The sequence below is a fragment of the Varanus komodoensis genome, unplaced genomic scaffold, assembly GCF_004798865.1.
Source record: "Varanus komodoensis strain SLA01 unplaced genomic scaffold, ASM479886v1 scaffold3, whole genome shotgun sequence".
In the NCBI taxonomy this organism is placed as follows: domain Eukaryota; kingdom Metazoa; phylum Chordata; class Lepidosauria; order Squamata; family Varanidae; genus Varanus; species Varanus komodoensis.
The window spans coordinates 14,489,500-14,515,246 of NW_025335761.1; the positions used below are offsets into that span (position 1 = coordinate 14,489,500).

General features: G+C 42.0%; 1 protein-coding gene across 1 annotated transcript in view; it reads right to left on the reverse strand.

Moving 5' to 3' along the window:
• Positions 1–841: 841 nt before the first annotated feature.
• Positions 842–25,747, reverse strand: part of PLEKHH1 (pleckstrin homology, MyTH4 and FERM domain containing H1) — a 56,127-nt gene continuing 31,221 nt past the window's right edge. Inside the window, exons 15-28 of the mRNA XM_044436919.1 lie at positions 25,482–25,661; positions 23,151–23,265; positions 18,980–19,092; positions 17,632–17,802; positions 15,899–15,996; positions 14,258–14,435; positions 13,392–13,547; positions 12,321–12,421; positions 10,332–10,473; positions 8,235–8,377; positions 7,150–7,279; positions 6,002–6,088; positions 4,799–4,945; positions 842–3,619 (exon numbers count right to left, since the gene is read on the reverse strand). Coding sequence (XP_044292854.1) covers positions 3,443–3,619; positions 4,799–4,945; positions 6,002–6,088; positions 7,150–7,279; positions 8,235–8,377; positions 10,332–10,473; positions 12,321–12,421; positions 13,392–13,547; positions 14,258–14,435; positions 15,899–15,996; positions 17,632–17,802; positions 18,980–19,092; positions 23,151–23,265; positions 25,482–25,661 — 1,938 coding nt within the window. The 3' untranslated portion in view covers positions 842–3,442. The remainder of the gene's footprint in view (positions 3,620–4,798; positions 4,946–6,001; positions 6,089–7,149; positions 7,280–8,234; positions 8,378–10,331; positions 10,474–12,320; positions 12,422–13,391; positions 13,548–14,257; positions 14,436–15,898; positions 15,997–17,631; positions 17,803–18,979; positions 19,093–23,150; positions 23,266–25,481; positions 25,662–25,747) is intronic.

Below are 25,747 nucleotides of genomic sequence, written 5' to 3' on the forward strand. Positions count from 1 at the left end.
GATGCTCACCTCTCCCTGCCACAGCCCTATTAGCAGCTCTCAGAGCCCCTAGTGCATCACTGCAGGCTGTCTATGCACTTATGGAGCAGGCAGTCCCAGGTGTAGGGAACCTGCATCCAGTGGCTTCGTGAAGCTCATGGGAAGGGAAGCAGTGGGGAGTTTATGGGCACAGCTGTAGGGCAGCAGAGCTCATGCACCAGCAGAAGAGGCTGCTTGCATCAACACCTGGCATGTTTCCCTGTCCCCGAGTCCCTGTGATGCTGCAGCAATAAAGACACGGTTTGCAACAGCAGTGTGGCTCTGGACAGGAGGGCTGGCTGTGGGGACAGATGGGGAGGAATGAGGCGTAGCCGATCAGGCCATTCAGGGCACCCCCTGGCACATGATGGCGTGCTTGGACCTGCCCTCACTGAAGCTCTTCATGTGCCTAACTGCAGGGGAGAGGCAGCCCATGGCAGTGTATGCAAATCCTGACCCAGGGAAGTGTGGACATGTCTGCAGCACGGGAGGGGCAGGGAAGAGGTGTGAGTGTGGGTGGGTACGCTTATACATTAGCTCAGAGTGCAGCAACATTGGAATGCTAAGCAGTGGGGGGGGGGGACATGCCCAGGGGAGCATGTGGAGCAGTGAGGGAGGGGCAGGCAAAGTAAACACGAGCAGTGTACCCTGGCATTGAATTTTGGCTATCGGGCTGATGGGATACCTTCCACCATTAGGAAGAATAAGGGAGGTGAAAACCATGCAAGCATGGAAACTGCATACTCATCTAAACACCCAGGTAAGAATCTATGCCACATGGGAACCATGCAGCATGGTTTAGCGGTACATGTGAACACAGCCATTAAGTATCGCTCACTTATATGGTCCAGTTTTCCTTGAAGACAGCCCAGATACACTCTAGGCCAGTTGCTCTATTGCTGAGCTTTTCTTATCTCTACTACTCTTATCATCCTTATCCAAATATTTAAGCTGAATTCATCTTTCTATAGCCCTGACCCACATTTCATGTTCTTGGTGCATGTAACGTGTAATTGATTTCACACGTCTTTTGTGCATGCTGCAAATAACTTTAAAATTGTCAGTATAACAATCATGTAGCTTGGTCCTATGCAAGTTTACTTGGAAGTAAATTCACCAATTAATGGGGCTTATTCCCACATAAAAGTGCATTAGACTGCAGCCTTAGTTTTCTTTTTGTTACACATACCCAGTTCCTTCAGCATATACCTAGTTCCTTCAGCATTTTTTTTTACTGAATCTTCTTCTAGATATGTGATCATCCTTGTAACTCTCATTTCCAGTTTCTCAGTCTGATTTACATCCTCGGTGTTCAGAATTACTTGTGTCATGGTTTGTTGGAGGGTTAAACAATACTCAACCCAACCAAATGGGATGGCTAATTAAACAAATGGGCCCCAGCTTGTGCTATAGTTTTGTTTAAGCCATACAAAACTGATCATAATATGGCATCACCACATCATGCATTTCCTAAACTTTACTGCATGTTCTTGGCTGTCCCTTGTGTGGCACTTTAAAATAAAATTGGTTATTTATACAACAATGTAATAATGTTTATTTATGTTCACACTAGTTTCTGCTACAACACTTGAATGTACAACTGCCTAATTCTATATGCATTGTTCTCTCCTTACATCCACCCACCCACTCACAACATTTGACTTTGGGCATTGTCATTCTTTTTTTTTTTTTTTAATTGGAATAGTGCTGCAATTTGAGACTATTTTCAATTTTTGGTTGAGCCATTAAAGTAGGAAGGGCCAATTTTCCTGTATTCTTCAAGCCTCTTCAGACTGTAGCCCAAGGACCAGAGATGCATTTTGCAGCTTCCCTCAACAAGCCCCTCACAGGCTCAGTTAAAATGTTGGCACCACCTTGGGCTTCATAGTTATGTAGCATATGCAATCCAATTTGACTCGGGCATTAATAAACAAAGGCAGAAAGAGGTATAAATGTGAAAAATTTAGAATACCTCTCTCTCATACTATGGGAAAAATTGCCCTTATCAGTGAATTTATGGGCAAGATGTTCATTATACTTTGGAAAAAAATAGAACAACTGTGGAAGCAGAAGAAATTCCTTGATGGGTTGGAGGTCCATACGTTAATTTATCTCCAGTTCTTTGAATTCAGTTTTTCCAGCCTTGAAGTACTAAATGGAATGCTTGTGAAAATCTGGCACAGAACTCACATACACTGGGGGAAAACCCTTTCTCTGGCTATTTCATTTCCTAAGGCTCTTTAAAAGCAACAGTTTTCTAGTACTCCACCCAACTATTCTCAACCAGTCTAATAGTTTATGAAAATCAGGTACAAAAGTCCTTTATGTTGGGGAAAGCACCTAATCCAGCAACTGCTTCTCCCTCAGCTGTTGTTAAAAAGGCAACAATGTATACTCTAGTAACCCCACACACACACACACACACACACACACACACTTTAGTAACTGCCCACTAAATTGTGTAAAGTCTGTGATTCAGTAGGTTTGACACTCACAATACTCTCAGCATCCATTGCAAGCAGTATATGATTGCAGGATCTTGTTCTCATAACGCACTGGATTTCAAGTAAAGGTAAGAGGAATGCAGCAAAAAATGCATTGTTCTGGGAGGCCATTGGATTCTTCAGAGTCCTAGCTCTGAGATCCTGCAATCCTGTTGCTGGATGCTCATGCGCTTCCGGGGCCAGGGTGGTATGTGCATCTGAGGGTGCAATAGGATTACACCCTGCCTCCAGGGGATGAGATAAGGAAAGAAAATGTTTGGGGAAAACCAGGATTTTAGATAAACAGTTCTGTTTTCATAAGGCTGTGTAGAAGAGACAGAAAGCAATGTCAGGGAATTAAGAGATGACTATCCAAAATCAAGTTACCTGAGAAGTTTGCCACTTGAAAGGAGATGTGTACATGTTCAGGAAAAAAATGAATTAATAGCTGAGAAACATACAAGTAGTAAGGAGATAAAGGATTCCCAGTTATTGTATAAATTAATATGAAAATTCTAGGAGTAGAGAGTGTTGTCTGAGACATAATGCAGTATCTAGAGGACAAGAAGCTAAAGACAGCAACCCTAATATGTAAACAGGTTGTTAAATCTACAGCTTCAATGCAATGCTATGGAGCCATTTGAAGAACTGACATTGAGGACATGACTGGATAGCTGCTGGAGGCAATGCACATATTAAGGCAGAAAATAGTGGAAACAAAAATCATCTGAAAAACAGTTACCCAAATTGCTCAAAACATTCTCCTGGCTCAGCAATTAATTTTTAAGGGTGTTTGGCTCCAAACCCTCTAAGAATGCTGCAGTGCACCAAGGAGGTAGGCCTGGTGTCTGCCTGATTAACCAGGCATATAACCAGTGAATTCACAGCAGGTTTCAATTCACAGTGTGGAAGACAACTTCTCAAGGCACTTGCAGTGGTCCTTACAGCAGTGTAGGCCCCTTAGTGGTCCGCAGTAGGGAAGGAAAAAAAGACCTGCTTTCCAGTTCCATGATCTTCTTAGAAGGACTGACACATGGAGCAGGTGCCACAGGAGGCAGGTGTGGTGATGTTGAAGAGCAGTTAATGTAGCTTGCAATAAGGAGCGTCACCTCCACAATCTGTTGTGGGGATGAAAGGGAAATTCACTTTCTTGGACTTACTGCTCAGCTGACATTTTAGCACAATTTGTGTGTGCCACAGGAGTTATCTGGGACTGATTCAGACAAATGGGCCCACATCTAGCTTATTTCTGTCACTTGTGACTGTTACGCATCTCGGACGAGTAATTTTTTCAAGCCCTGCTACCTGAGAGCCTTTAACCAGGGAGAACTTGAGAAGCCTTTATGCACACTGAAGTATGCACATTATTTGACCCACTCTGCACATGTTTCACCTGTATTTTGAACAGGTTGTAAAAATAATGGGCACTGTCCACCAGGGCCCTTAGGTATCTGTTGCTCAATTTCACCCAGATGATGCCTTTCCTCAAACAGTGGGTTCCTTGATCCCATTGCACAAGTGGGACTTACCTCTTGTCCAAAGGGAAATTTAGCAGTTCCCAGAGGAGGTCCTGAAATGAATGGAAACTCTCCTTTTTGGAAAAAGGCAGGTTGGCAATATGAGCTCTGCCAATCTTTCTCCTTCAAAAAACAAACAATTCTACTTGTTTTGGGCTGCCCTGGAAGGGCTAAATCTCCTTTGTGTGAGGTGTGGGTCCCACTTGTGCAGTGGAATCAATAGGACCCACTCACTGCTTATGGCATGGAATCTGTGAGATTCCCGTGTCCTACAGAGTGGTTGTATAATAGGATTTTACTATAATTGTAGACCAGTTAGCAAGGATAAATGTATCTTTGTGGTCATAAAAATAACTTCACAGGAGGTGTTTGGCTGGTGTGCTGAGAAGTGGGAAGGGGAAAAGACAGGCACTGCCAAGCTACACGGTACCATCATGACTTCTTGGCCTCCTTTTCTCCCACCCCAAAGTGCAATGTTTAGACGACTTTCAGCTAAGTGTTTCACTGGGTAGGAGAGTGGAGGCAACCTTCACCCATGCAATCCTTTAGCTCTGCCTAGGATGCCTGTAATTTTCTGAGTTCAGAGGGTTATGGACAACTAGATTGGATTATGCCCTAAATAATCATCACCGTGTGAAGTTTTTCATTTCTGGGAGATCTCCTGATTGGCACTTCAGAGCAGTCAGTCTGCATTTAGTAATCCAAGTACATTATTATATAGTCATATCTAGAAAGGGAAAAATCAGCTGCCTGTCCTTACACTGTTTGCTTTATACTCACCTTTACAGCAGCCATCGTAAAAAGTAGTTTTTCAGGCCTGGCTTTACCAGAACACCTGTCCTTCACGTGACTGATGACAACCATAAAGTCATCACGGCAGCCTCCAAAGGTCAGTACAGAGGAGTACGAGTAAGTCACCTTTAGGTGCTGCATAGAAGCAAAAGACAGAGAAAAAGGTTGCTATTTGAGAGGACTGGTTTTTCTCCCCTTCCCTACTTGTTTTTAGCATCTGTCCTTAACAGTAAGTACAGACATTTTAAGTATAGTGCTAAGGGATGATTTTCCTTATGTATCCAGAGATCTGCATCTGTAAAAAGAACTGAAGTGGGGCACTCCATGTATGAATTTTCATTTTGAATCAAGCACTGGGAATATGGGACCAACATAGGTTTCCTGACATATATTTTGGGCTCTCCTTGGCAGAAGGATTGTGAAATTCAAGGTGCTCTTAACAGGGCAAGCTTCCTTGGAAGGAAAAAGAAGGAGAAAGATTGTTCCTTTCTGATAGTGTGTTTACAAAATGTATAGGTTAAGCAGGCCTTATGGAAAAGCAAAAAAAAAAAAAAAAAAAAAAAAAAGGCAGAGAAGCAGGCTGTGCTTATGCCAAGACATCAGCATGTAAGCATCCAAACAGAGTGCACTAACAATCACTGGATGCGAAAAACTAGCGGGGAACAGCTTCTTTGTCTGGCATACCACAACAGTACAACTCTCAGCATCATATTTGTATATTTGTAATAAGAATGAACTGTGGTACACAAAATATAAACCATGGAAATCGGTCCTCACTTGCTTATTTGCTCATTCATTAATAGTTTTGGGTCAGGCAGTCTGAATTCGTCAAATGAAATGATAATGACAGGGAAGTGCCATAAAATGCCAGGAGAGTGGTTAAATCATAAATATGCATATAATCCAAGACTATGTATTGAATCAGTTACTAGTTTGGCTGAATGAATTTGAAGTTGACTTTACCCATAAATCTAAACAGTATTCTCTGTTACTACCACCACTGTGTCTGGTCACCATAACCTTTCCTAAGGTCATAATTTATCTTCCTCATTTAATAATTACATATGATTTAAAGAGTTTTGTTCTATAATCAGAAATAAGGACAGAAAGTGCATGTCATTTCTATGCTGTACAATTATAAATGTGATTTTGAAAAAAAAGAACTTCATTTTCCAGGGTTTTTCACCATACCAAAGTATTATATTCCAGTATACTGATTCCATCTTCATTCACAGCTATCCATAAAATGGAGTCTTCCAAAGAAGAAGGTAGAACAGGCTGGGGAAACAAGATAAGTAACAGTAATTCCATGGCAAAGTCATGTAATTATGGTTAGGTGATACCCACTGATACTTGGGGTATCCAGAGCTTATTCTTTGTCAGTGTAATCACTGATAGTTTGGATTGTAGTGTGTATGACTCTAAGGAAATCCTTCCGCATTTTAATTTTATACGAGATTTTAGGACAAATACTGCGATTCTCGATTTAGTCCTAGTGTAAGCTAACATTTTGATACTGGTGCAGTCAATCAATGCAAGGGAAGTTACTTACTCTTGACTTTTTAAAGTAAATAGCTTGCATGTTTTAGCCCTAATTTGTGTTATTAATAGATTTACTGGCATTTTCTTAAGCAAATATCTATATAATATCCTCTTGTAAATAAGTCACACATGCCATTTGATAGCAATAGAATACAGTACTTCTGGCAGGACTTTTACTGCAAATATATTAGTCTAAGGAAAAATCAGTTTCTTCCCCTAATTGGAAAGGTTTGTAGATTCAATTGCAACTCAGTCAGGATTTCAGAGGCTTGCCTTCTGGATGAAAAGAAGCTACAAAACCCTTAGTAAGAGGGAAGCCCCTTTGAAAACAGTAGGACTTCAGAGTAAACTTTCATAGGATTGCATTGTAAGGTAGTCTAAAACCTAAAATCAATTTATTAAAGTATTTCTGGAATCACTACATGCCTGGAAATCTTCCAAAAGAAGAAATCAGATTGAGATAATTTCTCCCATAGATATTTGTCCAGTTAAAATTAGTTCATTTTACAACTTATAAAAGTATTTGTGATGATATTGTGACACCTAGTGGTTCTGGAATCGCATGCTTAACACCTTGAAAACAGAAAACAAAGGTAGCTATGTTGACAGTAAGAAAATATGGAGCCTAAAAGCAAAGTCTGACATCAAAACCTCTCTATCCCTATTTCCCCCCTATCCATCATGCTTTCCTAGAATTGGGAAAAATCTGGTATTTTCGCCAGAAAAAATATTCTTACTAGTTATTATAGTTCAACAGTGAATAAAAACTGATCATGTAAATGGACAAAGATAATTACCTTGGCAGGAAATAGTTTGGCTCCAAAGAGGGGCCATTTCCGAGCGACAGTCAAATAGATCCGGACACATTCCTGCGGAGAGCATCCCTGCAGCAGCATCCACTTTGTAGTCAATTGGTCAGCCAATCGCCTATAGGAATAATACCAATTTAATATCTTTAAACCACCTAGTGAGCTTCCACTTTGGGACAATATAGAAATGAATTTTATTATAATAATTTAATCTAATATTGTAATTTCCAACACCTGAATTGAGTTCTGCACAGCAGCTTTTATAATAAAGTAGTATAGAACATTAGCTATTCTTATGCAAGCCGCTGCTGATATATTTGAATATATATTTCAAAGTCATTTGACCTTTGTTTATATCTCAGGCATTACCAGATTTCACAAACTGGTATCTGACTAACATGTCTGAAAATATGGATCTTACGCTATACTTAGACATAATGTTTCCAAATTAAAAAGTGCCATTTTTTTTGAAACAGGATTAACAAGGATGAACATACATTTAGATCTGTAGCACGACAGATTAAAGGCTTGAGATTGTAGCCTGTTGAATGCGAGTGTTCTTTTTTTGGTCTTAGCCAGTTGTACACTTAGTAATCGCCATTTGAGAGAGGGAGAGGGTTTGGATTTTGTTTGTTTTTGAAATGACAATTAGCAAGTAAGGACTATTAGCTGTTTTTTATAAATTTCAAAATCAGAATCCTATTATCTTAAATAAAGTTAAAATAACAGGCAACAAAGAATACCACCACAAGAAACAACATGAGTAAAGAAATGCACTCCTTAGTATATCATATGTACACTTGTGATACAATTAGAGTAGAATAGCTTAAGGAGAAGCTCACTAACTATTGCGAGAATTCAGATGGGCAAATTATGTAGCAGAAATATAGTCAGCAAAAATATAGACATCTGCATTTGATTGGAATGTGAATCCCGTTGCCCAAATCTATGTAGCTAATTACAGAAGAAAGCATACAAGGAGCTGTCCCCAACTTTTGTAGTCTAAAAGAGGTGCATATAGTATTTTATTTTTATAAAGGTTTATGAATGTAAGGTTTTATGCTCATGCTTACCTCAGCTGTTTGGGAGTCATACTGCATTTGTAGCGCTTGGGATAGAATTTATCCAGGACCTGCTGAAGGAGATGTTGCATTTTGGAGTGGGATGAGCCCCCGGAGCTTAATGGCACTGGCCGATCCAAATCCCCATATTCCACCTAAGAGAAAAAGTTCAAGATGTGTGTGGGAAAACTGGATTAAAATGCAATGTGAAAGGCAAAAGTGTGTGTGCATGCATGCAAGGAAAGGTAAGCGACCTTTGGAGGCAAAATAAATCAGGAAAGTCCTTAGTGGCATTTAAAGAGAATACCAGATTCAAGCTAATAAATGACACTTGCAACAACTTGCTCAGGGTTCAAGGCACCCATGTCCTTTTTCAGGGTATTTTACTCCCTCTTCCCTGTTTTCTCTGCCTCCCAACAGATGGCCGGTGTTTGAATGCCCCCATTCAGCTGTTGGTTGAAGCATCCTCCTAGAATTTTTTTGTGCTTCTGCAAACCTTGGGGCTCTTCCCAGCATGTTGATACCTCCCTCTTGTATCTCACTGGCCCTTTTTGACTGATGATGATCCTAGCAGCACTTATCAGCTGAGCTTGCTATTAGAGCGAGTTATTATTTGAACTGTTGGAAAAACTAATCATGGCAGGGCTTGTTTTTATTGTGATCAGTCAGGCCACTGATAAAAAGTCAAGCCAACATGATAAAATGCTTGAGGAAATCCCTGATTCTATAGTGACAGCAGAGCAAATGTAGTCTATGGAATATGTATTTCCTTCTACGCCTTCTACTGAAAAACCAGGAAAACCAGACCCGGACTTACAAAAATATGTCATGTCTGCACAAGATTCCTGTATCAATTCTACTAGATCTTGGGGTCTCCTCTACTTTCCCATAACTCCTCATTTTGATCCTCAGTTTGTCCCCTGTACTCAAACTTCTTAGACCAAACCAGCCATAGCATGACAGGGAAGCCATGAGGGTTCCTGCACTCATTCATGAATAAATCACCAAGTAGCAATGAACTTATTTTTCATGTGAAGAAAGGGAAGGGAACACCCCTCTTCCTTACCTTACCTGTCTGAATTCTGCTACTTTAACTACTTTGCTCCCAGCCCATCTCCAATACTCAAAGTGAGTTGATGAGGGTAGAGAAGTGTAAGGTTGAGTTTCTTTCGCCTCCATTCTCTTTGTTCATATGTGTACACCATCAACTTCTGCTTTGCATTTGAAAAGGGCAGACAGGAAGGCAGAATGTAGACAGCCACCTGCCACACATAATGTGTCCCTGAATTACCCAAATGTCCCAGGGCATTGATGGGCTGCTAGTGCTCATACACCAACATTCCTCCTTTGTTGTCCTTCTTTGTCTTCCGGCAGAGCCCATCCCTCTGTTTCTTTTGCCACACAATACTTCATAGTACAGCAGGACCCCTGTATCTGTTGTCTCAGCGTGGTTTCACTTAACCAAGGTTGACCATCAGCCCTCTACATTCATGGGGGTTATGGGAAAAAGACCCCACAAAAGTGGGAAAAAAATGCAATTATCTCTAGGGAACTATGCACGTTGTTTGGGGACGCCATGCTCTTTGTTTTGCTAGTAGCCAGCCTCGCTCACATGCTTTGTCCTTCAGTGGGCACCAAGATGCTAGAGGTATTTATGCTTTCCCCCAGAGATATTTGCAGTTTTTCTACTTTTGTGAGGGTCCAGCACCCCAACCCCTGTGAATGTAATGTCTACTACTCTCTGTGGTTTCAGGCATCCACTGGGAGGCCTAGAACCTATTCCCCATGGATGTGAAAATCCTGCTAGATCACGTATTGGTGCTGTAGGAGGGCAAATTCATTCTATATGCTTTCAGGAAAACATTTATTTATTATTATTTATTTAAAGTTTTTATATGCCTCCTCTTCTGTCCTGTCACCTACAGCCACCTGGTTGAGCAAGAGAGATCTTAGAGATAGAGCACCTTGCAGTGGTCATAAGAAAATAAACATTCAAACTCTCTTTGGCATTTCTCCTACAGCTGGAGAGCACTGATGTTTCACTGCCTTGGAACTGCTAATGACCACAGGCTACCTTAATCCCACAGGCACAGAAGACTGACCACTTACCTGAGCCATCAAAGCTGCCATTTCCAGAGCAAGCTCTTTACTGACAGGGAATCTCCCGTGGGCTATTTCACCACTTATCTGGAAAGCCAGCAGCAAGCGCTCTCGCTCTGTCTCACCTTTTGCTTGGCTTCGAAAGTACAATCTAATGCCGAGAGGAAAAACAAATATGCCAAGTACTTCCTTAGCACAGAATCTGATTCCTGTTCGACCCAAGCTAAAATGAATATTTATATACCTTTTTTGACCTTAATTTATATAGGGGAGCACACCAGTCTTCTTGAAATGAATGGCTCTTGCACAGCCCCAGCCCATTTCAGAGCTTCTCTGCAGGAGAAGTTCCCAAGGGATTGTGTCCTTAGATTTGCAAAGCTTTGCAAGCAGAAAACACATCAGAAATAAAAAGTAGCACAAGCCCATCATAGGGCCTGTTGCTGCATACAATGCACACTTGGAAGTTTTAAAGAAGGTCTAATAGCTTTGTGATCCCACCTGCTTATAACTAATGTTTGGTAAATACTTGGTAAAATGGGTCAGGAATGGCTGGGAATGGACACAAACCAAGAATGTTTATTAGCCTTTCCACAGCTCCTCAGACTGAATCCAGCACAAGCCAGCTCCCAGTTGGAAGGGATCCTAAGGTGTTGACCTGGTGTATTGGTGCTTAGGAGGATAAAATCCATTACCTGGCAATGGAGCAGCACACAGTGCTATGGAGGAGTTTGGATCACATCTGCATACAAATTAGGTTGGACACACACATCATACAAACAATTCTTGTGGGTTGTAGGTGGGGAAGGTTTGTGCCTTTTCTAGACATTTTCCATTCTTTACTTGTAAGGTAAAGTGCCTAGCAGGAAAGACTAGTTGCTTCAGCAGGGCTTCACCTGACAACTCCATTTCACAGGCAGATACTGCAGTGTGCTCTTATGAATGCAGAGAGCAGATAAGCTTTGTCTACATGCCTAAGAAACAGATTAAGTCTCTTCAGGTATTTCTGCATTTTTCAAAGGAGCTCCCAAAGGAGGAGCTTTTACTTCAACCATCTCTCTGTGTGGGAATCTTCTCCTTTCTGATTTGTGTATTTGAGACACTGTTTTCTCCTTTTCATCCCCTATTCAGATGAGACCACCTGACTAGACAAAAGGACTGTGCCACCCAATGTTCTAATTAGGGGGCAGCCATGTGCCTTCAGAGCCACTGTGGTGTACTTCAAGCATCAGGCAGAGCAGGGCTGAGAAAATGGGGGGCTAAATTGCCCTCACAAGGTTCTCTATGGGGTTAGTAAGCTTTAAGCATGAGCAGCACAATCTGGTAGCCATCAGACATTGTCTAGATGGCCATTGGATTCTTCAGCAATGCAGTTATGAGATAGTAAAAGTGATCTGATCTTATAGCCCAGCCTCTGAGCTGACAGTGCCCTCCCCTTCCCCCTTGCAGCCCACATGGTCTCTGAGGACACAAGGGCAAGTTCAGAGAAGGAAATTTGCATGCATTAGGTTGGGCTTGTAGACATGCCAGAGAGCAAAACAGGAAGAGGCAATATGATGGATCCTGGAGGCACCTCAGCCTCCTCTCCTCATGATATCAAGCATAACACTTAGATGGCCAAAATTGACTGTTTAAGTGTTTTACTGTGGAGGAGGAGGGCGGAGACAACGTTTATCTCTGTGCTTCTTCCACTTTGCATGGGATCTCCATTATCTCTGAGTTCAGAGGGTTATGGGCATCTGGACTGGACTGCACCCTAAATAACCGAATAACAACCACACTTGCACATCCGGTTTCCTCGCAAGCCCTCATATCCAACAGTATTCATAAAGGGACAGTTACAGTTAGTTAACAATAATTGAGAATTTTTATGTGCACATTCGAGATAGGAAACTCTCATTGAGAATTTCCCTAATCCAATTCAAAAATAGAACCCTAAGCAATATAAACATATGAACTGATGATCCAACTGATACAGTCCCAGCCAGCAGTGGAGAGTACCTGTTTTTATAGGTTAGTTTCACTATTCTTGTGCCACCTTCATATTTTCCTGGATTCAGTTCTTTCAAAGCTTGCTCCCACTTTGAAATGACATCACAGATCTTTAAAAAAAACAATAATCAAAGAGACAGAAAGAGGGTAAAGTGACACCAAAACATGAAGTTCAAGACATGCATAAGAAAGGGCACAGGCCAGGTCCTGTGAGCTTGTCCACATCTCATAATTCATAACGCATGAATTCTTATCACTTAATAATGAATATCAATTATTTTTGTCCTATGTGTATCCCATCTTTTCTCCAAGGCAGCATAACAACCTTGTGAAATAAAAACTTGTCCGAAATGAGAGCTCATAGCTAAGGGTCATATCTGAACTAGCTAAGGGTCATATCTGAACCTCGGGTCCCTTGTACTGAGTCAACACAGAAAGCTACTCTGAATTTCTGCTTCCAAGACTGCTCATTCTGTCTCATCAAATATGCACCTTATGGAGATCATTTCATGCCTTTGCCATCAGCAAGTCAGTCATCAGTTGGGCTAATAGTATGGGGCTTAATGTGTTGCTACTAATATGCTACATATTACTATCCAGGTCCATAGGATACCAAAGCAAGAGTACCAAGAACTGACACAAACTCTATGTATCATAAAGTGTGGCTTATGTATTATGGAAGAGTATATTTAAGCAGTAAGAAAGCTCCTGGTAGGCCATCTTTTGGAACTTTTTAATTAAAAAAAAATTAATTGTGATTTAAAATTCTAAATACAACAGATTTCCACCCTGTTTTAACTGACACATTTACTATCTAAGAAGCATTTCTTTCCTAAATAACTGCAAGCAACTTGGCAAGAGAGAGGTAATATTATATATAGTTGTCAACATCATTAAAACAACTATATAATTATATACTTATTCAGTTTATACCAATTTGGAGTTCAACTATAGTAAGTAGCCAGAGGAACAAAATATTTGTAATATTGTAAAATTTGTAATATGCTAGTTTGTAATATTATAAAATATTTGTAATGTGGATTTGGAAGTCATGTACAGAGATAGCACTACAGCAATCACCTTCATGGTGCCTTGCAGGCAATATTCTAGATCTCTGCCTGAAGGATCATCTGTAAAGAGGTGAAACCCAGAGAGGGAGGGCTGCCTCATTCCTGTCTCCTGGTTCAGCCGCTGCAGGAACTCATCCACAGTTGAGGAACCATCAAAGCCTACCACCTACAATCAAACAGACAAAATAATTATGGAGAGCAGAGTGAAATCCATCATTACAACGGACAAGCATGCAGTCACATTTCAGCTGTACAACACATACTACGAATGGATTTAAGTAAAAGAAGGGTTTTGTGTGGAGACCTTTCCATGCTGTCATCTAAGTAACTCTTGCTCCCTGGTTCAAGAAACGCTATGAGCATGCCAGCTGACACGGGCTCAAGATTTGTGACCAGAATTACTAAACAGTGGCACTTGTCCTTCTCTCGTCCTTAGCTAAGGTTAGCTAAGAGGGAAGGCTATGCAGGGCAGGCCAAAATAATCTGCTACTAGAAGTAGCCCAGCAGTTGATATCCTACCCCAAGCAAGATGCATCATCTCCAAGGGCAACCAAGTTATTTTGACACATGAGCAGAATATCCCAGAAACACACCTCCCTATGCTTGACAGTAAAATGACAATAACAAATCAAACAATCAACCTTTCATGAAACTCAAAATCCACAGCCAGAAGTGGATGCCTAAATGGTAGATAAAGGGTTTATTTATGATTATTGAAGAGGTGATAACCACGTGTCTTGTGGAGGGTGCAGAGCAGACCCACTTGCAAGCAGAATCCACTACAAAGGCAGCCACTGAGGCTGAAGGGCTCATATCAAACCATTCACCAAGCCCTGTAAGACCCCCAGTATCTGGTTCCTGAGCCTCATGACTCACCTGGTAGGTTCCATTCATGAAGTGAACTGGAATACTGAAGGGGAGCGAGTGGTGGTAGGGATGCCTCAGTAAAATGGACACGACCTCCATTCGGGATGGTCTGGCTTCTCGCTCTCCAGCTTTCAAAGTATGCTCCATTGATCTCTGACAGTAGATGGCATACTTGCCTATTTCATTCCTAATTACACATGGAGAGAGATTTTCGGTGAGTGATTCACTGGCTTACAACCTTGTTATATAGTTACCTCATAACAAAAATTCTCTGGTGTCTCAGAAAGAAATTCCAAATAAAACTACAGTCGACAGCAATTAAAAGCTAAAACACAATTCAAGCCTTTCAGACTTTAAAATGTAATGCACACAATATTTACTTAATTTAGATATTTAGCATTATCTTTCGGCCTCCATTAAGGGCAGAACCTTCTCAGAGGCTGCTTGAGTGAATAAAAAGGGCTTCAGCTGGTGCCAAAAAGTCAGTATATATGATTCCAAATATGAAAACTGCTCCATATTTGGGGTGTCAGCATCAAAAAGGCCTTTCCTATAGTGGTCAACTGACATATCTTTTTTGGTGAGCAGACCAGATCTTAAGATTTGGCAAAATATTTATGGGAGAGGGTAGTTTTTCAGGTGAACTGGCCCTAAAGGTTTTCAAACTTAAAGTCATTGGTTTAAACTAAGCCCAGAAATGAACTGGGAGCCAGTGTGGTGGATCAAGCCCAGGCCCATTCAACCACTGATCCTCTCACAAAAGGTGCTTTGACCACCAGCCAGCCAAGGCTCTAATTGCAAGACAGGATCAATAAGATTGTGAATCTTTATGGCAGGGTTGCAAAAACCTTTGGCCTCGAAAGGCACACCTATGCTTTACCGGGTCAGTGGGGGCCCACACATTTAAATAAATAAAAATGTGTGCACAAATGCATGTGTGTGTGCTCCCACTAACAGGGCATGTCGTTTCTTTGCTGCCAGAAATGGGGTGTGGAAACACATTCTTCTCATAAATAAGCAGGACTTTCAAGGAGCATGCCAAGTGCCAGGCCTCTGGGGATCTGTTTAGAGGAAGCAAGGCAAGTGCCTCTGCACCTCTATTCAGGTAAGCAAGACTGAATCATTCAGTAACCCCATCCCAGGCCCTGCCTCTGCTCCCTGATGGGGAAAAACTTTTGAGCCTGCAGCTGCTAGGCCCTGCAAAAGGCAGCCTTCATAATTCTATTTGTAAGTCACAAAGCCAACCCCTCCAGTCCCACGATTGCATCACAGTCTAATGTTTTCTAAAGTGTTTCTATACTGATTATTTGTTATTTTTTCCACCTGTCTTAAGTATTTTAAACATCTCATCTTTGCATGCCACTTTGGATATTTTTATGGAGAGCAGCAGACACACTTTGATAAATAAAAATCACAAATACTTTTGCCAATAATCACTTTTAATATATAGGAGTCACTGCATACAGTTGCCATATGAGGCTGTTCCATTAAAGTACCATTTTAAGCAGCTGCTACACTGTGGCTGTTTGGAAGCAAGTCTTAATATGGGCCATTCATACACTGACTCCTTAGTTTAACTGAGCCATATAGCTGACACAGAAAGGATTCGGAAATAACCCAGCCGGGAGAAAAATAAGACAAGATATTCACTTTGGGTCCGCATGCTGCTGCAGGTGGTGCTTAAGAAACCAAAGGAAATGGTGCTGAGGCAAGAAGAGAGGGACACAAAGAGCCAGTAACTGCCAGCACTGTGGAGAAAAATAGTTTTACAGTCAATAAAACTGCTGTTTGTGTTCAGTTCTCCCTGCCATTTATTCTTCAGACAAAAACATTTTATTCCCAGCCCAATTCTCATCAAAGGCTGCTTCACATGTTACCAATGCCACAAGTATAATATGAAAGGGAGACAAATACAATTGACTGAGGTCAGTGGGGACAGGTTGCTCCAAATGCAGCCGGGGTTATTCTCTGCTCTGGATTTTACTTCAAATTTTAAAGGAGCCATTCACAGGACTGAAGCTATGCTGGGGGAATTAAAAGCTTTCTCTCCCCAGCTCCTCTCTTTCTTCCTACACACACACATTGCTACTAGCTCTATTTGGGAAAAGGGACCTTTAAAAGCAGCCACAAGTCGTGGCCACAAACAATTGGTTAGGACTACCAGCCACCTGTTGTTCCCAGCAAGGCCGATAGCAGCTTGCTGGGGGTGGCATTGCAGCTGGGGAAATGGTGCTGGAGGAAATGATATTGACCCATCTTCTCCATAGTGCCATTGCTCCAGTCCAGTTTGTTTCTCCCTTGCATAATGCCTTTTATGATATTGAACCTTGGCTTACCTGACAATGATCTGGTTTACCAGGGATTGTCTTCCATTCTTCCTTCCCCCCAGATACTCCTATGGATAACCCGGATACAGATACCCCAGGAGATTCTAAGGCAGGACCCATCTTTTCTCCTCCTTCCCGTGCAAGCCTTCTTTTACTTGCTCTGTACCTTTTTGCAGGCTTCAAGTTGACAACCTATGACAGCCCCTCCAAAGTGCCCATGCAGTGTTTTGGAGAACCTGCCATTGATTCATCTTCCCTTTTTGTATCCCTGTTGTACAGAAATATTTTCATAATTTTTTAAAAAGTGGGGCTTGACGGGTCTGAAATGGGGAGCTTCACTTGTACAATCCCTTGGGAAGTATCTGCTGAACAATCAGCACTCTGGAGGGCTGGCAAAAAAAGCCAGAGTGAGAGAAATGGGTTCGCTGCTGGCCAAGGGAACAATGGGCCAGCTACAGTAACTCCATGGTGCTGCTTGGGCATGAGTGGGGTGGCTGTTGCTGGCAGTGGCCTGGGTGAGGTTGGGTTCCTGTTGTTCTTGCTGAGCGGCTAACTAGCTGCTTCCCTGGTGAAGCTGGTGACCTGGGTTTGGGTGCTATGACAGCCGACTGTGACCCACAGTCTGAGTTGCCAGGCTGGCTTATAGCCGACAGACAAACTACCTTGGGAAAAGTGGGCTCAATTTGCATGACACAACAACCTATAGCTTGTTGCCCACAATGGGTTGTCATATTATGCAACCCATCATTTTAAGTAGTTACTATGTTATTAAGAACTTACAGACAGAGGGCTGCTAATGCTTCCAATCAAAAGGCATTGTGCAGCTATTCTTTTTCTGTTTAATTGGTTTTCTGTGGTAAGAAAAAAGGTAGAAGCAGCAGTGGAAAAGAGTGGAAAAGACATCAGCTGGGTACCCCACCATGAAATTCCATGAATGAAGCTGGGCAACAGCACCATAGAAAGCCTGGAAGCACATATTTGAATCTTCTAATGGCGCAATTAGGCATGCAATCAGCACACTGAACCTTAGGGCAGAATGTGCAGAGCAATGGTCACCTGCAGGACGGCGTGATTCTGGGCCTCTCTGGTCTGTTTCATCAGCTGACAATAGATTTCATTCTGTAGCTCACTGTGCGTCAGGCAGACCTGGAGCGCCGTCTGAGCTAGTGTCACATGATAATCAACAGATGGAGCTTCCACAGGGACGTTGATAAACAGCTGGCAAGACTGAAATGGGGAGATGGAGAATGCATTAGAAGGACATCCATGGAGAGAGAGGCAACTGTGCTTTTCTAGTTTCCCTTCCACCGCTGAAAAAGTAAATAAATTATACTGAGCAACACCTTTATTTATTTCCTATGCTTCTACCAGAAATGATACTGAAAGTAGTTTACCGAACAATTTAAAATAGACTAAAAGAATAAAACACAAGAAAAATGCAACAAATATAGAATAAAAGCAGCACCCTGTCCACAGATGCACTTGAAGACCAAAGACCTTCTTGAATAAAGTAGCCTTAACCTGCTGTGTAAGGGACAGGTGAGAGGGAATGAACCAGGCCTCCTTTGGGAGAGAGTTAAGCAGCCTGGGAGCAGCCACCAAAAGGCCCTCTCTTGTGTTGCCATCAAATGTGCTGCTGACGGTGGCAGTCTTGAAATATGGGTTTCACCAGGCAGGCTGATAAGGGAGAATTAGGGATTTCAGATAGCCTGGCCCTAAGCAGTATAGGAATTTATATGTCATAACCAGCCCTTTGAATTTGGTCTGGACATAAACTAGTAGCTGGTCATCTGAACCCATCCGTCACTGATGTAACATGGCGTGGCACGTTCTCTGTAACCAGTTCTAGTCAACACACTGGTCACAGCATTCTGGACTAGCCAAAGTTTTGAACCATTTCCAGAGGCAGCTCCACATACAGCGTTTTACAGTAGTCCAAATAGGATATAATCAAGGCATGTTTGACCATGACCAGATCAGCTAACTTTAGGAACAGGTGCAGTTTGGGCACCAACTCCAGCTGTGCAAATCCACCTTTGGTCACTGTTCAGAACAGGGCTGAGTACACTTCAACTGAAAGCTGAAGTCTTCAGGTGCAATCTAACATTATCCAGCACAGGTTAAATTCCTATTCTCCGATCTGCCCTTTGGCTATGCAATGGCACTTCTGCCTTGTCTAGATTAAGCTTCAATGTGTTTGACTTCATCCAGTTTATCATTTATTTATTATACTCCTGGGTTATAACATAAACAGAAGGAATGTAGCAGTAATAATAGGACTGTTTGAAACCCATGTGGGAATGGGTCAACTGTCTTCTCTATTCTCCCCATAGTCTTTATTTGTCCCCTTCCAAGTGCTTGAACTGCATATATTGAAAACCAACTATAGCCCCTTATTAAATACCTTGAAGAGTTTCAGGGCCTCTGTCTGCAGTGCTTTGGAGGGAAGAGTTGTTAGGGAGGTCTGCAGCCCATCCTTGCTGTGACACAGTATAGGGTGCTTCCACAAAGGAGAATCTGAAGGAGTGCACAAAAGAAAGCTGTGAAAAATCTCAGAAACCTAGTTACATGACAAGGGGCCTCATAAAGAAACATTACAACTCTTGCCAAAGAATCAGATATTGAAAGTACCACACTAATTCTCAGCACCTTTGGTCTTAAACTACCCTGCTTATTCTGGGAAACTACAAGAGACAGCCACTGTGAGACCGTCCCATTTCTGAATGCAGTTGCAAGATGGTCTGCTTGAATTTTTGGCCACGCTAAAAGCTATATAGCAATGGATAGCTAGCACTGTAGGCAGAAAATGAGGCTGGAATCTTTTTCTCAGACACATGAGGTTTCCACATGGAGGGAGGGAGGGAGGGAGGAAGATTCTGAAGAAAGAATATTTGTACAGTAGATCTTTAGACTGAAATTGCCATGCCTTACTTGTTCATCCTATAGTTCTTCCATAGTCTTCCTTTTCTCAGGTAAGTAGCACGATTTCCACAGGTATCAATAACTTTTGCACTATTTTTCCATTTTTTAAAGAGAAAGGTTTTAACATTGTTTTTGCCTTCATTAAGAGCTACCCAGAGAACCTTCAGGCTATGGGGTGGTATACAAGTGTAATAAATAAACAAACAAACATGGACAGTGATGTACCATGCAGGTAAATCTGTCACAGCACAGTGCATATTTATGAGCATTTTTGCAGTGGGTTCCCTTTTATAATCCTGTTAATCCCCCCTGCAAATAGCATGAGATGTTTATCTGACTTCTCACTTTCTAGACAGACAGATATGCAATGGAATACAGGTATAATGCACTAGTATTCTGGTATCATATTGCTTTGACACTAAACATGGGATTAGTCTATTTATACCTGCAAGTATTTCCTAAATTTAATACTTTATTTTGTAAATTCTTATGGGGTTCCATTCTGCCATGAATATCTTTGGAAAGCATGCAACTTGTGATTTATGAGGGTGGCTTTGGCTTCCCCAGTGTCTCTCTATATCATAGGTATATTTCTTGACTTGTACTAAATTTTCATCTTTACTACTCAGATTAGACTTCTCACCCTTGTAAATGTTAGAATCTTCATGTTTAGATCCACAAACTTATTGTGTTGGGTTCTTGAAATATTAAAACAGATTGGATGCCTCCTACATTGCAGCAGTAGAAGAGGAGTGGTGCAGAGTTTCACATAAATTTGAGCAATTTTTGCATGCATAATTAGCTCTATGGGGAAACCCAGATTTAACGATTGACAAGAAAACACTTGAATGGATAGGCTGATTTTTACTTTGGATCGGTTTCTCCTTAGTCCCCAAGTGTTCTCAGTTCCTTAGGAATGGTTGGCCAGGTATCCCACTGGGCTTTTGTGTTGGGCTTCTTTGAAACCCATCTGTGTCCTTAGTGCAACACAGCTAGATGCCAGATTGTACTCGAGACACTGAATATAATCTAAGTGTTGAAAAGTGGCCTCTTGTGAGTCTACCCTCCTTTCACCCACCATATCTGAGGCCAAGATTTCCTAGTACCTGTATCAGGTCTTTCTGCCTTTGTGGAAAACTAGACCTGAGAACTTGTACCAGAGAAACGTTTGACAATCTCTCCATGTGACTACCTCAAGGCCCCTTTCTTCCTGAGAGACTTCCTGGTTCCAATTTCCTTTTCCAGTGAACAACTATACTGACTCACGATCTACATTTATATTCATTATCAGCGAATAAACATGATACACAGAGTCTTAAACAGGAATGGAATAATGAATTGGAGTATTTTATTTTGCTCAGTCAGTGGTTTGCTTCATTGGCATCTATGTCAGCAGGATAATGGATGCAAGGTTATGTTTACTTAGGCAAAAACTAATGTTTCAGATATGTAACAATTTCATTTTAATACAGGTTTACCTAAACTGACTGATTTTTGGAAGGGTAATATAGCTCATGCTTTTCTCATTCATATGTTTTGACAATACCTACTGGCTGCTTCTTTTGTGGGGAAGTACAGTGGTACCTTGGCTCACGAACTTAATCCATTCCAGGATTCTGGTTGTGACCCAAATTGGTCGTGAGCCAAGTTAAATTTCCCCATAAGGTTCAATGTAAATAAGGTTAATCCATTCTGTAACTATATTTTTTAATCAGAAAAATGTGAAGAAGCAAAGTGACAAAGTACAACAAAGATCATGGCCATCTCCCCCACCCCACCTCAAGCATGAGCCCGGCCATCTCCCCCCACCCCCAGCATGACTGCGATTGTGCCTGTCATCCCTGCACATGTCCGTCATCCCAGCACGCTGGGGGTGGAAAGATGGGCTCGAATGCAGATGCGCTGGGGGGGAGAGATGGGTGCGAACGTGGGAGTGCTCGGGGGGGGGAGTGGGTGCGATTGTGCTTGGGGGGGCGAGATGGCCAAGATCGCAGTTGCGCTTATGCAGGAAAGACGGTCACAATCACGGGTGTGCTCCTGCAGGAAAGACGGGTGCAATCTTGGCCATCTCCTCCCTGCCCCCAGCACGATTGTGGCCACCTCCCCACTCGGGTTGCCATCCAATGCAGAGTTCGCGACCTGAGTCAATTTTTTAATGAAATTTTTGTTCACAACCCGATTTGGTCATGAACTGAGGCATTTGTGAGCCAAGGTACCACCATAATAATCAAAATAATGTTTGTGACAGAAAATTCTTTAGTATTTATGAACACTCATATTCTTCTTAACAATCTGTCTCTCGGAATTTAATGAAAGAGCACCATCAATGGATTCTCTGTGCTCTTCTGACAAGTAAAAGACATATTACAACAGTGGGATGACAAACAGCCACTTTTGAAAATATAGTGCAAAGAAGACTTGATGGAACTTTTGATTTTTGAAAGACAGGTATTTATGAATTAATAAGTACATGGATATCTGGGCTGCCTTTGCTGGAGTCTGCACATAACTGTGCCAAAAAATAGTAGTACATTTTACTATGCATAAAATATACAGGAGTACATGGCATATAGGTATTCATTGCAATAGATGCACACAGAGTCCATGTAAGAAAACTGTAACACTTTAGGCACCATAGCACTAAAGCAGGGAAAACCACTGTTGGGGCAAATTCTAGTAATCAACAGCTTCAGGCAGTAGCTCTGCTACAGATGCCATGCAGAAGCCTCTCAGAGGCCAGATCGTTGGTAAGAAACAGATGAGTTTTGTGAATTGAACTGTGGAATACACTAGAAGGGTCAGCAACAGAGTGATTTATTCTGCACTACAATAAAGATCTAGAGGAACAAAGTCTTTGATAAAGAAAGAGATAATACCATTTCACTGAAAAATCTTATTGCACAAATGAAGAAAACAAACATATAATATGGACACTGATTGCTAATTAACACTTTATTGTTAATTAGTTTAAATGACTAATTAACTCCTACAAACTAAACTTAACAAGTTTTCCTGAAAAATACATTTTCTGAAGCATGTATTATTCAGAAACACAACCAGTTTGTCCTGAGGTATCCTAGATAAAATCATTGGCCTAAATTTGGAGCAAGTTAGTTACACTTAAGTCCTTTTAAAATGAAAAGGAAAACTTAGCTGCAACTTATGTATATCCTGTTAGTTTGCAATGGATCTTTAGAGTGACTAATTTTCTTTGGATTTGGGATACTGAGTCATAATGAGTTGCCTGTAGTACAATGAATGCTGGTTGTTTTGATATAGTCATCCCATGCCAGATTTTTCTGTACCGATCATCAGCTGACTGTAACTTTTCCCAGTGCTCAGCAATCAAATCCTTACTCTTACCAAAGAGCTCGTCTTGCTAACTTTCCCAAGAACATTCAATAAGAGCATCTGTGGAATCTTAGAGATCTGGTTATTACCTGAATTGTTTCCAGCACATTATCTCAACACATAAATTCCAATGAGATATCTACACCATAGGCTGGAATGGTCTCACAACTAATAGTTCAAAGGCAGTCTTTGCTTTAGCAGGGATGAGCATTGCTTTGCATAATGAGGTCAATTGGCTAATCTAATCCCATAAATAAATTCTTGCCACTGCCTTAGGAGAAAACATTTTGCCCTCTACTTACTTGGGTCTCCTTCTACATCCAGCAGCTTCCCGATGAGTTGCTCACATACACTACCGACATTTGTGCCCCCACCGCTGCCACCTGCTGCAACTGTCAGGTGGTACAACCAGGCATCCTTGGAACAAAAGGGTAAAGAAGATTAAGTGATGCTAGGTAATCTGAATAATATTAAATATTAAACATGAGGTATAAATCCAGATGTAACATTTTAACTGGGGTCAGTGATAAACATATGGGACTAATTTCTGCAGTTTCTGGCTTTTGCTATTTGTTTTTTTACTCTTAAGCAGTCACAGGGCCCTTTCAACACAATATTTATTTTGTGTAAGGAAGATGCGCTTGTTCATACTTTATTGACGGCCTGCATTTCTTCCTTCAAAGTTGTGAGGAGATTCTACGAGGTAATTAGGAATGTAGGAAGCAGGCTTCCATATGCAAAGTCAGAACATTGGTCCCTGTTTTATGTATGTATTACATTTCTAGATTGCCCAATAGTCAAACCTCTTTGGACGGTTCACAGTAATTAAAGCCACAAAATGCAGCATGATTAACACATAATAGAAAAGTTTAAAACTATGCTAGAAAATTAAGATGTAACACACAGTAAGGGTGTAACCTTGTGGCCTCCCAACACTGATTAAAAGGCTGTAGGGTTCTTTGATGTCCCAGCTCTGAGATCCTGTGATTTCAAAGCTGGGATTCTGAAGGCTGAGGCCCGGCCCGGCCCACATAGCCAGTACTGAAAGAACCACAATGGCTGCCCCAGTCTTGAGGTCACAGCTGAGCCCCAGAAGGGGCAAACAAGGACATGCTAGGGATGAAAAGGGAGGAGCCTGAGCCTGTGACCTTATGCCCATTCCAACTAGTGTCCAGGCTCCTTCCCTCTCCCTCCCTGGCAATGAACCTAGACAGCCAAAAATGGCTTCTAGATAAAATACTAGAGACAAGGCATGGTGGTGACAGCGATCACAGGTGTCTAGGGATGTGTGAGGAATCTGATTTGGGGGTGGGAGTCCACTGGGTTTCCTAGGCTTGTCTCCCTGGACCCCACTCCCCTCTGTTCTGACTCTGAGTCTGAGTGTCTGGCAAGCACGCCTCGTGTTCATGGGGTGCTCATCAGGAATGGGGCTCTGTGGAACCACTGTGCAAACAGCGTCCCTCTTCTATGCCACACAGAGCAGCCTTTCTTTGTGCTGCTCCACCTGACACAGAACATGGTTGCCTGTGGTGGAAGCTTTGTTCTGTTCACAGACTTCCTGTTGGCTCAACTTGCTCTCTAAGATTGGGCCAAGCACAAGAGGAAGTCCATGCATGCTAGAGGGACAGAGTCTGCTGTGTTTTGTCCCAGCCTTACTGATGGGACAGTAAGGCTGGAACAAAAGCCTGACAGCCTCATTCAAGAGATAGAAAGCATGTAAACCTTTTAGTTTGTGGGCTCACATGCATGGAGGATGTGGGATGCAACATTATGCTCAAACGGATTTAAAACAACAGAAACAGAGGGTAAAATGAATGGCAATGGTTCTACAGGGTTTCAGGCTGAATTCCTTCCTAGCACTCAGTGGAGATACCGGGGATTGATCTTGGACCTTCTACATGCCAAGCAAGTGCTCCACTACCGAGTGTTGTCATCTCCCAGCTGATGGGTGGTGCTGTCAGGCCATCTAGCCCGAAGCACCTCTACTGCTAACACTCACAGTCATAATACATAAACAGAAGAAGGGGAACAAACCCCATTCCCATATTCTCCTATGCCAGCAAAGTGGCCAGTCTATAGCTAGATGGCAGCAACTGTGGTAGCTGGCAGTAGCAAAGGCCTGCCATTCTGTTCATTATCAGTAAAGCTGCTTATGTTAATAGGCATTCGCATGTGATTTTTAGGGTACTTATACCAGCAATATGCATGATCAGGAGCTGCAAACAGATAGCAGAGTGGGGTGATGGAAAAAGAGAGAGAAAATCTAACAAAGTTGCAAGCTCAAGCTCCAAATTACACTAAATGAGTAGGTAGCATTGTTGCTTTTTAATTGCAGTCCCCTCGCCCCTCTGTATTGGGATGGCAGTGCATGGAGACATTTAACCCTTCTCTCCCTCACATGGGAAGATTTAACCCTTCCCTCCCCAATTGTAAAGAAATGCCCTCTCATGTTGCAGCTAGCCTGAAGAAAAAAGCTCCCCTCGGTACATGTAATTAAATTTTTGAAATGCCAAATGTAGTTGCTAGCTATATTAGCACAACATCTATTTGTGAGTACCCAGTTACTTCTCTGCATTAGCTACCACGAGTAGTCCGCCCTACACCCCAGGTTCTTTTTGGGTCATCCTTAATACCTTCTCCTGTTTAGTACCAATGAGTAAGTAGGTAGGACTCTGCTCTGGAGGGTGAAGGACCAGGGTGCAATGTGAAGACAGAAGGCCCCCACCATTAGTCTCATAATCTTCATCAGAATCACAGGAGCGATCCACTTCTTCCACTTTTGCTTCAGGCATGTGCAGATGACCCAGGGGGCACTGAGAAATGAACAAAAGAAGAGTGATGGTGGATTAGGCCAAGGGCCTCTGAGTCCACCATTCTGTTCACACAAGTCAAAGCTGCC